Source organism: Cherax quadricarinatus, chromosome 5, assembly GCF_038502225.1.
Source record: "Cherax quadricarinatus isolate ZL_2023a chromosome 5, ASM3850222v1, whole genome shotgun sequence".
In the NCBI taxonomy this organism is placed as follows: domain Eukaryota; kingdom Metazoa; phylum Arthropoda; class Malacostraca; order Decapoda; family Parastacidae; genus Cherax; species Cherax quadricarinatus.
Genome location: NC_091296.1, coordinates 41,900,160 through 41,913,317, shown reverse-complemented (window position 1 = coordinate 41,913,317; position 13,158 = coordinate 41,900,160). Strand labels below are relative to the sequence as shown.

The 13,158-nt window shown below is 39.8% G+C and overlaps 1 protein-coding gene across 1 annotated transcript; it reads left to right on the top strand.

Annotated features, from left to right (window-relative positions):
• Positions 1-3,649: 3,649 nt before the first annotated feature.
• Positions 3,650-7,886, top strand: LOC138855018 (zinc finger protein 84-like). Its single transcript, XM_070101618.1, has one exon. The coding sequence runs from the start codon at positions 4,603-4,605 to the stop codon at positions 6,070-6,072; it is 1,470 nt and encodes a 489-aa protein (XP_069957719.1). The 5' UTR covers positions 3,650-4,602; the 3' UTR covers positions 6,073-7,886.
• The last annotated feature ends 5,272 nt before the right edge of the window (positions 7,887-13,158 follow it).

Below are 13,158 nucleotides of genomic sequence, written 5' to 3'. Positions count from 1 at the left end.
GGACAGCGTCGTACAAGGGCATTTACTATCTTCAGCTAGTATTTTTACTGCTGAATTATATGCCATCCTTACAGCACTTATCCGTATTGCATCTATGCCTGTGTCATCATTTGTGGTTGTCTCAGACTCCCTTAGTGCTTTACAGGCTATACAAAAATTTGATACACCTCACCCCTTAGTCCTCCGTATCCAACTTTGGCTACGCCGCATCTTTACTAAGCATAAAGATATTGTTTTTTGTTGGGTCCCTGGTCATGTTGACGTACAGGGCAATGAACAGGCAGACACTGCTGCGCGGTCAGCAGTACATGACCTACCAGTTTCTTATAGAGGTATTCCATGTACGGACTATTTTGCTGTAATATCTTCCCACCTTCACACCCGTTGGCAACAACGTTGGTCTACTATGCTCGGCAACAAACTTCAGTCTATTAAACCGAGTATAGGTTACTGGCCGTCTTCTTATCACCAGTGTCGAGGTTGGGAGACTACTCTCTCCCGTCTTCGCATTGGCCATACTCGTCTTACTCATGGATATCTCATGGAGAGGCGTCTTGCTCCTCTCTGTGAGAATTGCCAAGCTCCATTATCAGTCAGCCACATTCTGTTGGACTGCCCACTTTATCAACGAGCACGCAGAATTTACCTCTGTCGTCGTCTTCGCCCCGCTGCTCTCTCTTTACCTTCCCTTCTCGCTGATGGACCCACCTTTCATCCGGACTCTCTCATTGACTTTTTGACAACGACTGACTTACTTCACAAATTCTGATACTTTCAGCCCTTTCTACTTGTATCTCTTGCTACCCTCTACCCCCGTACTATCCCCTGCCCCGCTGTTTTCTGTAACCTGCTGATCATCCCCCCTCCCTCCTGCCATCCAATTCCCTTGCTTCCTTCCCTACCCTGCAGCGCTGTATAGCCCTTGTGGCTTAGCGCTTCTTTTTGATTATAATAATAATAATATCACCAGGAGGCACTTAGGTTCTAATTTCTTTTCAGTTAGGTAATCTTTCACATTGGGGGCAAATGCATGGTGTAACTAGTCACAAAGTCCCTAGTGACCCATGCCTTACTGTTTGCCCTCCACAGCACACACAAATTCTCCTTGAGGACATTCTTTTGCCAGAACGGTCTGGGAGTTTGAGTGATACACTAATAAAGGCTTCACTTTGCAATCACCACTAGCATTGGAACACATCAACAAAGTAAGCCTGTCTTTCATAGGCTTACGTCCTGGGAGTGCCTTTTCCTCCTCAGTAATGTAGGTCCTGCTTGGCATTTTCTTCCAAAACAGGCCTGTTTCATCACAATTAAACACTTGTTCAGGTTTCAGTCCTTCACTGTCTATGTACTCCTTGAATTCCTGCACATATTTTTCAGCTGCTTTGTGGTCCGAACTGGCAGCCTCACCATGCCTTATCACACTGTATGCCACTACGCTTCTTAAACCTCTCAAACCAACCTTTGCTGGCCTTAAATTCACTCACATCATTAGTTGCAGGCATTTTTTTAATTAAATCCTCGTGCAACTTCCTAGCCTTTTCGCTTATGATCGCTTGAGAAACGCTATCTCCTGCTAGCTGTTTTTCATTTATCCACACCAATAAGTGTCTCTCAACATCTTCCATCACTTGCGATCTGTTTCGAAAACGGTTAAACCTTTGGCAAGAACAGCTTCCTTGATTGCCTTTCTGTTGCCCACAATAGTAGAGATGGTTGATTTGGGTTTCTTGTACAACCTGGCCAGGTCGGCGACACGCACTCCACTTCATACTTATCAATGATCTTTCTTCATCTCTATTGTAATCCTCGCCCTTATTGCTGTAGGGTTGGCACTAGAAGCTTTCTTGGGGCCCATGGTCACTTATTTGGCTGATAAAATCACCAAAAACACTGTAATAATACGAAATGTTCCGACTGTATGCTTGGATGTTACCGCGGAGGAAGGCTGGTAAAGAATGCCACCAGCGGCACATGTGAGGCTGGCTAAGGGCGCACATTGGATGCGTTTTGGAGGAAGAGCGGTGAGCGGGTTTTTGAGCGGTATGCGAGGCAAAATTTTTGAGGAGGATTGTGGTCGGGAGTGGTCGTGCATTCTCGCTATGAAAACGTCAGAGGTGTTATAAGAGAAAAGAGAGTTTGTGAGGCTAACTGAATTAGATCTGGTGTACATTTACATACCTTGGAGAAGAAATGCAGAGCGGTATATCCTGTCAGGAGTTCACACTTTTCTTAAGAACTGACCCTCAAAAAGGCTCCTTGATGATGGTGAGGGGCTCTTGATTTAGGGAATTGGATCTGTGCTCCAGTTTCCCGAATTAAGCCTGAATACCTTTCTGCCCCCAGGTGCTGTATAATCCTATGGGTTTAGCGATTCCCCCTTGATTATATTAATAATAATAATAATAATCTTGAGAACTGTTATATACAATATTTATGTTTATCTCACTACACTAAGTATCTCCTGTGAGCTGTTTCTCTGTCAACCATGGCAACAGCGGCTTTTCCATCTTTTTATTGACAGAGGTCCACTGCTTAGAAATTACTGTAACGCCCTTTGCTGGCGCTACAGCATTTATAGACTCCTTCTGCTTTAGTATTGTACATATAGTAGAGGGACTACGCTTGTACTCAACTCGCTAAGTCCTCAACCCTCGTACCTAGTCTGTGCTTATTAATCATTTCTTGCTTTAATTCCATGCAAATCATCCTCTTTTTCTTCTCGGCACTGTCCATTGCACTTGCTTTCTTGGGACCCATGGTCAGAAGAAAGAAATCTGGCGAATTAACTGCACAAAACATAAGGAAATCACGAGAATTCCTTGCACCGCAAGGGTAACTCTGTAAGCACATGTGCACTGGTGACCATTGTTTTGATTGACACTGCTGTCTGGTGGTGGTGTTGCCAAACTAAATTATACGCAGTATGTACATACATGTACTATTATTATAATAATCATTATTGTATGTATTATTATATTATTATTATATACTATTATATTATTATTATATACTATTATATTATTATTATGTACATTATTATTATTTTGTATTATCATTATTATTAGTACATATTATTATAATAATAATTATTATTATTATTATTATTATTATTATTATTAATATAGGGACCTGGAGCACACATCCAATTCCCTAGATCAAGAACCCCTCACCACGTACGTACGTATGTACGTACTACTACTACTACTACAATAACAACAATAATAATTATTATTAAAACAATAATAATAATACAATGTAATAGCAATAATAATAATAATAACAGTGAGGAGAAACTTCAAAAGGCTGCCAGTAGTTGGCGCCACCATCAGCAAAACATTGGTAACTACTACTAGTACACTTTTCACCTGTCTAGACTTAAGTAGTCTTAAGTAGGCATTTCTGCCCCAAATGCCTCTGCATGATAGTGGCTTTCTTTGCTCCAATCATATTATGACATGTAAGCACACACTGTAACCTTTGGAAAGAAATATATTTATTTATTTAAGGAACCTCCTTTGAGGGGGAAGTTCGCAGCCTGAAATTTGTTTCATATCCTGAAGCAAAAAATCGACCGAACGACATTTCGTATCCTGAAAAATTCACATGGTGGGGCGTTCGTAACTGGAGGTTCCACTGTATTTCAGTCTTAGAACTGTGACATGGGAAACATAAGTCCCAATTTGCCAGGGAGTGAGGTATTTCTTACCGTGAGGCATGGTAAACAAGGTGTACTGAAATGGCATTCCAAGATTTTTTTATACTGCACACACTGACCATGCAGACCCATTCTCTCACATGTAGACCTACCAGCTTTCTCCCCCTTGATTTGAAGGCGCCAGAATTTATGCATGTAAGTACGTGATCGACCCTATCTGTTACGAAGTACTGTACATGTATGTGACCGACCCTCAAAGGGTTAAAAATATAAAATTGACAGTTTTATTTAGTGCAGTATGTGATAATATAGAGAGAAAAAAAATAATTGTCATCTTGTTCAATATGTTGTGTTGGTGATAGTGGAATATTGTACTATACTGACTTTCTGTTGCAGAAGTGCTTTTTGGAACACTACCAGATCATATCTTCCCAGACACTATCTTCAGTACTTCAAGAAGGGCAACACTTGCTATTCTTATAAATTTTTTAATTAGCCAAGTATTACTATTAAAAAAATATCACAAATGGAATTCAATCTAAAAATTGCATGTCAATTCATCGAGAAATACAAGTTAGTAATGTAATAGATAAGAATTTTCAGAAAAAATCTGTTTAAACACAAGGGAAAAGAATATTAAAAATGTTCTTTTGTATATATGCAGTTTTTTAATACATTAGTCTTTTAACATACATAACAAAAAATCATTGCAGTCTTTTAACACACATGAAATAAACTCAGTCAGTGCCAATAGGTAGAAATTATTTAGCCCCCCCAAAATTTTGACATGGGAATATATTTATGAGGAAAAGTGTGTGTTCTCTGTCCAAAATAGTTTACCAAAAAAAAAAAAAATCTTGAAATACACACGACAGTATAGTGTAAGGAAGATTAACTATACCACTGCTGAATTATTAAAATATTTTAAAATTAAATGCCTTCTTATGAAAAATATGAAAAAACATACAGGAGATAAACCATGTCAGTGTTCAGATTGTCTGAAATGTTTTAGTAAAAAAAGGAATCTTGTGACACACATGCGAGCACATACAGGAGCTAAACCATTTCAGTGCTCAGTGTGTCTGAAATGTTTTACTGAAAAAGGCAGTCTTGTGAGACATATGCGAATACATACAGGAGATAAACCATTTCAGTGTTCATTGTGTCTGAAATGTTTCACTGAAAAAGGCCATCTTGTGACACATGTACGAACGCATACAGGAGATAAACCATATCAGTGTTCTGAGTGTCTGAAATGTTTTAGTCAAAAATGTCATCTTGTGATACATAGGCGTGTACACACAGGAGATAAACCATTTCAGTGTTTAGAGTGTCTGAAATGTTTCACTGAAAAAGGCAGTCTTGTGAAACATATGCATGTGCACACAGGAGGTAAAACATTAAAGTGTTCAGTGTGTCTGAAATGTTTTAGTCATAAAAGCTATCTTGTGACACATATGAGAATACACACAGGAGATAAACAGTTTCAATGTTCAAAATGTTTGAAATGTTTTAGTGTAAAAAGCAGTCTTATGAGACATATGCAAGCACATATAGGACATAAACCATTTCAATGTTCAGAATGTCTGAAATGTTTTTCTGACAAAGGCAGTCTTGTGAAACATATGCAAGTACACACAGGAGGTAAAACATTTAAGTGTTCAGAGTGTCTGAAATGTTTTAGACATAAAGACTATCTTGTGACACATTTGCGAATACACACAGGAGATAAACCATTTCAGTGTTCAGAGTGTCTGATATGTTTTAGTGTAAAAAGCAGTCTTGTGAGGCATGCGCAAGTACATACAGGAAAAAAACCATTTCAGTGCTCAGAGTGTCTGAAATGTTTTACTGTAAAAGGCAATCTTGTGACGCATATGAGAGTACATACAGGAGATAAACCATTTCAGTGTTCAGAGTGCCTAAAATGTTTTACTGAAAAAGGCAGTTTTGTGAAACATATGAGAGTACATACAGGAGAAAAACCATTTCAGTGTTCAGAGTGTCTGAAATGCTTCACTGGAAAAAGCAATCTTGTGAGACATATGAGAGTACATACAGGTGATAAACCATTTCACTGTTCAGAGTGTTTGAAATGTTTTACTGAAAAAGGACAACTTATGACACATATGCGAATACATACAGGAGATACACCCTTTCAGTGTTCAGAGTGTCTGAAATGTTTTACTGAAAAAGGCAGTTTTGTAAAACATATGAGAGTACATACAGGAGAAAAACCATTTCAGTGTTCAGAGTGTCTGATATGTTTTACTGTAAAATGCAATCTTGTGAGACATACGAGAGTACATACACGTGATAAACCATTTCAGTGTTCAGAGTGTATGAAATGTTTTAGTGTAAAAGACAGTCTTGTGAGACATATGCGAGTACATACAGGAGATAAAACTTGTTAATATGTAATGTATTAGGAATATTTTAGTTATAAACACATGAGATTATATACAGTAGGGCCCCACTTATACAGCAGGTTAGGTTCCAGGCTATTGCCGTAAAGTGGAACACCCTTGTTTTCCCCTTATAAATGCATACAAATACTAGATAACAAGTTTATACTAACATATATTAAGTTAGCAATAGAATTAGGCATCACAAAACAATAAAAAAGTACAATACACACATAGTGCACTCATTACTTACCTTAAAATACTATTTATAGTTTTAATCTAGGGTGAGACAATTAGTATTTATTGTAAGAAATCAAGTGTGGTATGTATGGTAGTCAGCCGGGCTACCATACCAGGCCATTCCACCCACACATACTGTTCTATGATATTTAAGCATCCCAGAGCGATAAAATGCATATACAGTTCACTCATTACTTACCTTAAAATATTTGTAGTCTTAATGTAGGGTCAAGGGTGAGTAAACGAGATAAAACAAATAAATGAGAGAGAGAGAGAATGAGTACATGAGGGAGGACAGGCGCAGAGTTATGTAAACAAACCAGGCGAACGCAAGTTTTGTAAACAAAGTGTACACGTCTGGTTTGTGTACAAGTTACATTGTGTACAAGTTGTCTCTACATTGATACGGTAGAATAAATAAAGAAGAACACTCCCATTCTCATGTAACATCATTTTGAGAAGAAATGATGCTCTGAGTGAAGGCAATGGAAATAAGTCACTCTGACTTTTTTGGGTTATCCTAGGTTCTCTACACATATGTTGTTATGTATGATAATCTATGTAACTGTATTTGTGTATACCTGAATAAACTTACTTACATACATACGAAAGGAATAATTTTCTACAGTTATCCCCAGTAACACATTTTCTCTTATGTTAGATTAGAGAAAATGTTATTCTTGCCGTCACTTGTACAAGTTATCTGGCTACCACATCTCATATTTATGTTTATTTATTCTATTGTGGGGTGTATTTATCATCTTTTTATGTTATGTATCGTGTTTATTATATAATTTTGAAAAAAATATCATGGATGGATTAATGAAAATGTGTATATTAACGTAATATACGACATTTAATGAGACTCGGTGATTATTATTATTATTATTATCATTTCTAATATGGCGTCACTTGTGCAAGTCATCTGCTACCACATCTCATATTTATGTTTATTTATTCTACTGTGGGGTGTATTTATCATCTTTATATGTTATGGATCGTGTTTATTATATAATTTTGAAAAAATATCATAGATGGATTAATGAAAATGTGTATATTAACGCAATACTATACAACATTTAAATGAGACTCGGTGATTATTATTATCATTACTAATATGATGTCTCGAGATATAAGACACTTTTACTGATTTTAATGTGTACCTGCATGCCAGCACAGTATGTAAGTTTATTTAGATACAGGTATACATAAGTATAATTATCAGAGTGTATATAAAATATAAAATAACTTTTAAAAACACTTGAAATTTTGGAGTTTCCAGACATAATGGAGAGACTTACTGCTTACGGATCTCACAGAGAATGTAAACAAATTGGGTGGGGCATGGTGACCATATTAGAAAGTCAGGTGGGGGGAGCCGTATAGCGAGTTTTGGCGGAACGCCATAAAGTGAAATGCCATAAAGCGGGGCCCTACTGTATAAGAGATGTACAATATCAGTTGTGAGAAAAAAATTACCTGCATGAACCTCACTACTGCATTCATACAAATAATTTGATTAGAAAGCAACTGAGTAGAACTACTTACATTTGTTGCAACTCTGAGGTATATGAGAATTTTGGATATTCAGGTCCCCCGACTTACACAAGTGCGGTCGTATGTAAAATGGACTGTGTTCAGAAAAAATTGGACAGTACCCAATACTTAAGTCACCTATTCCATTGGGAAGGCCCCACTTATACGGCGGGTTAGGTTCCAGGCTACCGCCGTAAAGCGGAAATCGCCGTAAAGTGGAACACCCTTTTTTTCCACTTATAAATGCATACAAACACTAGATAACAAGTTTACACTAACATATATTAAGTTAGCAATAGAACCAGGCATCAAAAAACAATAAAAAGGTACAATACACACATAGTGCACTCATTACTTACCTTAAAATATTTATAGTCTTAATCTAGGGTGAGACAAGTAGTATTTATTGTAAGAAATCAAGTGTGGTATGTATTGTAATAGCCAGGCTACCTTACAGGCCACCCCACCCACACATACTATTCTATGATATTTAAGCATCCCAGAGCGATAAAATGTATATACAGTTCACTCATTACTTACCTTAAAATATTTGTAGTCTTAATGTAGGGTCAGGAGTAAGTAAATGAGATAAAACGAATAAATGAGAGAGAGAAAGAATGAGTACATGAGGTAACAGAAGCAGAGTTATGTAAACAAACCAGGCTCCCACATCTTATATTTATGTTTATTTATTCTATTGTGGGGTGTATTTATCATCTTTTTATGTTATGTATCGTGTTTATTATATAATTTTGAAAAAAATATCATGGCTGGATTAATGAAAATGTGTATATTACCGTAATATACGACATTTAATGAGACTCCGTGACTATTGTTATTATCACCACTTGTGGAAGTCGTCTGCTACCACAGCTCACATTTATGTTTATTTATTCTACTGTGGGGTGTATTTATCTTATTTATATGTTATGCATCGTGTTTATTATATAATTTTGAAAAAAATATCATGGATGGATTAATGAAAATGTGTATATTACCGTAATATACGACATTTAATGAGACTCCGTGACTATTGTTATTATGGCGTCACTTGTGGAAGTCGTCTGCTCACATCTCACATTTATGTTTATTTATTCTACTGTGGGGTGTATTTATCTTATTTATATGTTATGCATCGTGTTTATTATATAATTTTGAAAAAAATATCATGGATGGATTAATGAAAATGTGTATATTACCGTAATATACGACATTTAATGAGACTCCGTGACTATTGTTATTATGGCGTCACTTGTCTCACATTTATGTTTATTTATTCTACTGTGGGGTGTATTTATCTTATTTATATGTCGTCTGCTCACATCTCACATTTATGTTTATTTATTCTACTGTGGGGTGTATTTATCTTATTTATATGTTATGCATCGTGTTTATTATATAATTTTGAAAAAAATATCATGGATGGATTAATGAAAATGTGTATATTAACGTAATATACGACATTTAAATGACTCGATGTATGTAAGTTTATTTAGGTACAGGTATACATAAGTATAATTATCAGAGTATATATAAAATATGAAATAACTTTTAAAAACATTTGAAATTTTGGAGTTTCCAGACAAAATGGAGAGACTTAGTGCTTACTGAGCTCATGGAGAATGTAAACAAACAGGGTGGGGCACGGTGACCGTATTAGAAAGTCAGGTGGGGGGAGCCGTATAGTGAGTTTTGGTCATAATTTGAAATGTCCGTATTAGCGGAACGCCGTAAAGTGAAACGCCGTAAAGCGGGGCCTTCCTGTAGATCTACGGCTTTATGTTCAGAATCCAAACCGTAGATCTACGTCATGAGCTCAGCTCGCTGTGGTAAATTTGGGCCTAGATATGAGAGAATGCATCTATGTGGTATGTGTGCACCACATAAAACAAATCCTGCAGCACACTGTGTATAATGAGAGAAAAAAAACTGAGACCATGATTTTCAATTAAAACAGCGAATTTGCAGTGTTTTTTCGTATGTTTTTTATAGTTGTATTTGCAATTTCTTGGTCTCATTTGATAGAATGGAAGACATATTACAGAAATAGAGATGATTTTGATTGGTTTTAGCACTGGAAATGGCTTGAAACTAAGCTCAAAGTAGCGGAAATGTTGCCGATATTCAAGAGTAAACAAACGACCTCACACGTCTAATACACACCAGTTGGTGGGTCTAATATACATTCACAAATATGGTGATGATATTTATACAATTATTACAATATTGCAAAACAGTAAATCTTCTATTTTTTGGTGAGAATTAAAATTCATTATGTAAATAAAAAAATCAAAATGGAATTTATTTGTAAAGCCTCAAAACATAACTAATGAACAGAGGAAATGTTAGTTTAGTGCCAGGAATACCTACATTGTTTTTTCTGGACCCTATTTTGAAACTGGAATATTTTGAACTTTGTGTTAAATTGGCCAAATTACCAATTTCCAATCACTTTATTTTGTAGTTGAAACAGTTGACTTGGCAATTTCTTTTGCTCAATTGATAGAATAGAAGTAATATTAGTGAAATAGCTAAGAATTTGGTTGACTGGAATAATGTAATTGGCCTAAAATGGAAGTCAAAGTCGGCAAAATCGTCAATTCGTAAATATCGCTGACACATAAAAATTCACGAGAGCATAATTTCGTCAATTTTCTATTAAATTTCGTACTTTTTGTTTTATTACATTCACAAAAAGATTCTCTACCATTTCATAAGAAAAAATAACAATTTTTTTTTTTTAAATTCTTGGACACTGGGGCACCACTTCAGATTTTGGCCTCGGACCCTGAAAGGATTAACAGTAAAACAATAGAAACCCAAAAAATGTTGGGGGTGCTAGTGGGGTGTTTAATGGACCCCCAACAACACCCACAACTACCACCACCAGGGGTGGTAGTGGACCCACAACAACAACCACAATTTCCACCACCAGGGGTGGTAGTGGACCTCAACAACCACAACTACCACCACCAGGGGTGGTAGTGGACCCACAACAACAACCACAATTACCACCACCAGGGGTGGTAGTGGACCCACAGCAACAACCACGATTACCACCACCAGGGGTGGTAGTGGACCCACAACAACAACCACAACTACCACCACCAGGGGTGGTAGTGGACCCACAACTACCACGACCAGGGGTGGTAGTGGACCCACAACAACAACCACAACTACCACAACCGGGGGTGGTAGTGGACCCCCAACACCCACAACTACCACCACCAGGGGTGGTAGTGGACCCCCAACAACACCCACAACTACCACCACCAGGGGTGGTAGTGGACCCCCAACAACCACAACTACCACCACCAGGGGTGGTAGTGGACCCCCAACAACACCCACAACTACCACCACCAGGGGTGGTAGCAGACCCCCAACAACACCCACAACTACCACCACCAGGGGTGGTAGTGGACCCCCAACACCACCCACAACTACCACCACCAGGGGTGGTAGTGGACCCCCATCAACACCCACAACTACCACCACCAGGGGTGGTAGTGGACCTCCAACAACACCCACAACTACCACCACCAGGGGTTGTAGTGGACCCCCAACAACACCCAACTACCACCACCAGGGGTGGTAGTGGACCCCCAACAACACCCGCAACTACCACCACCAGGGGTGGTAGTGGACCCCCAACAACACCCAAAACTACCACCACCAGGGGTGGTAGTGGACCCCCAACAACACCCACAACGACCACCACCAGGGGTGGTAGTGGACCCCCAACAACCCCCACAACTACCACCACCAGGGGTGGTAGTGGACCCCCAACAACACCCACAACTACCACCACCAGGGGTGGTAGTGGACCCCCAACAACACCCACAACTACCACCACCTGGGGAGGTAGTGGACCCCCAACACCACCCACAACTACCACCACCAGGGGTGGTAGTGGACCCCCATCAACACCCACAACTACCACCACCAGGGGTGGTAGTGGACCCCCAACAACACCCACAACTACCACCACCAGGGGTGGTAGTGGACCCCCAACAACACCCACAACTACCACCACCAGGGGTGGTAGTGGACCCCCAACAACACCCACAACTACCACCACCAGGGGTGGTAGTGGACCCCCATCAACACCCACAACTACCACCACCAGGGGTGGTAGTGGACCCCCAACAACACCCACAACTACCACCACCAGGGGTGGTAGTGGACCCACAACAACACCCACAACCACCACCATCAGGGGTGGTAGTGGACCCACAACAACACCCACAACTACCACCACCAGGGGTGGTAGGGGACCCCCAACAACACCCACAACTACCACCACCAGGGGTGGTAGTGGACCCCCAACTACACCCACAACTACCATCACCAGGGGTGGTAGTGGACCCCCAACAACACTCACAACTACCACCACCAGGGGTGGTAGTGGACCCCCAACAACAACCACAATTACCACCACCAAAGGTGGTATTGGACCCCCAACAACAACCACAATTACCACCACCAGGGGTGGTAGTGGACCCCCAACAACAACCACAATTACCACCTCCAGGGGTGGTAGTGGACCCCCAACAACCACAACTACCACCACCAGGGGTGGTAGTGGACCCCCAACAACACCCACAACTACCACCACCAGGGGTGGTAGTGGACCCCTATTACAACCCAGGATTCCAAATGGCCTGTTATCCCGGGTGTAATGGGAGCAAAATAAACACAGCAGAAAAAGTTTAGACTTATATTATCCTTCACCAATTTAGAACAGCAATATGTACACTATTTACAGTGATAAGTATAGTGCACTCCACGGTAAGCAAGGCAGAAATAGAAGCCACAAGATAGCAGACCGTGCTTCAACCAGCTCTAGAATGGGAATGACAAGGGCAGACAGGAGAGCGGTACCCACATAACCTCTGCGATTGCCAAAACCATCTTCTTATTGGCTAGAACCTCGTCACTAGTTGAATGACGGGGCCCCATCATCAACTCTTAGCAACCTGGTTTGCTGGTTGGGGGAGATAGCCTGTAAATGAGGGTGTGTACATGCGCCGAATAAAGGTTACATACTCTTTGCATGCCACACCCCCACCCCGAATAGGCTCAGGATTAGGCTGCCTCCTCCCAGTGGTAACCGTGTCGCCATGGCACAAAATAATGGGACCGCCTTTCCTCTCCACCATCCAACTCTTCGATAGAGCTCAGCTTTTCTCGTGACCAAAATCCAAACCCTAAACTTAGAGTGAGATAGCAGTCAGACAGGCTAGCATAGGTCCAAGATACAGGCGGACGGTAGCCCGCATCCCCTCACTAAAAAAAAACCCACACCAGGGGATAAAAAAA

What these genes read in the sequence shown, in the direction of transcription:
- LOC138855018 (XM_070101618.1), top strand. Translation starts at nt 4,603, where the DNA reads ATGAAAAATATGAAAAAACATACAGGAGATAAACCATGTCAGTGTTCA.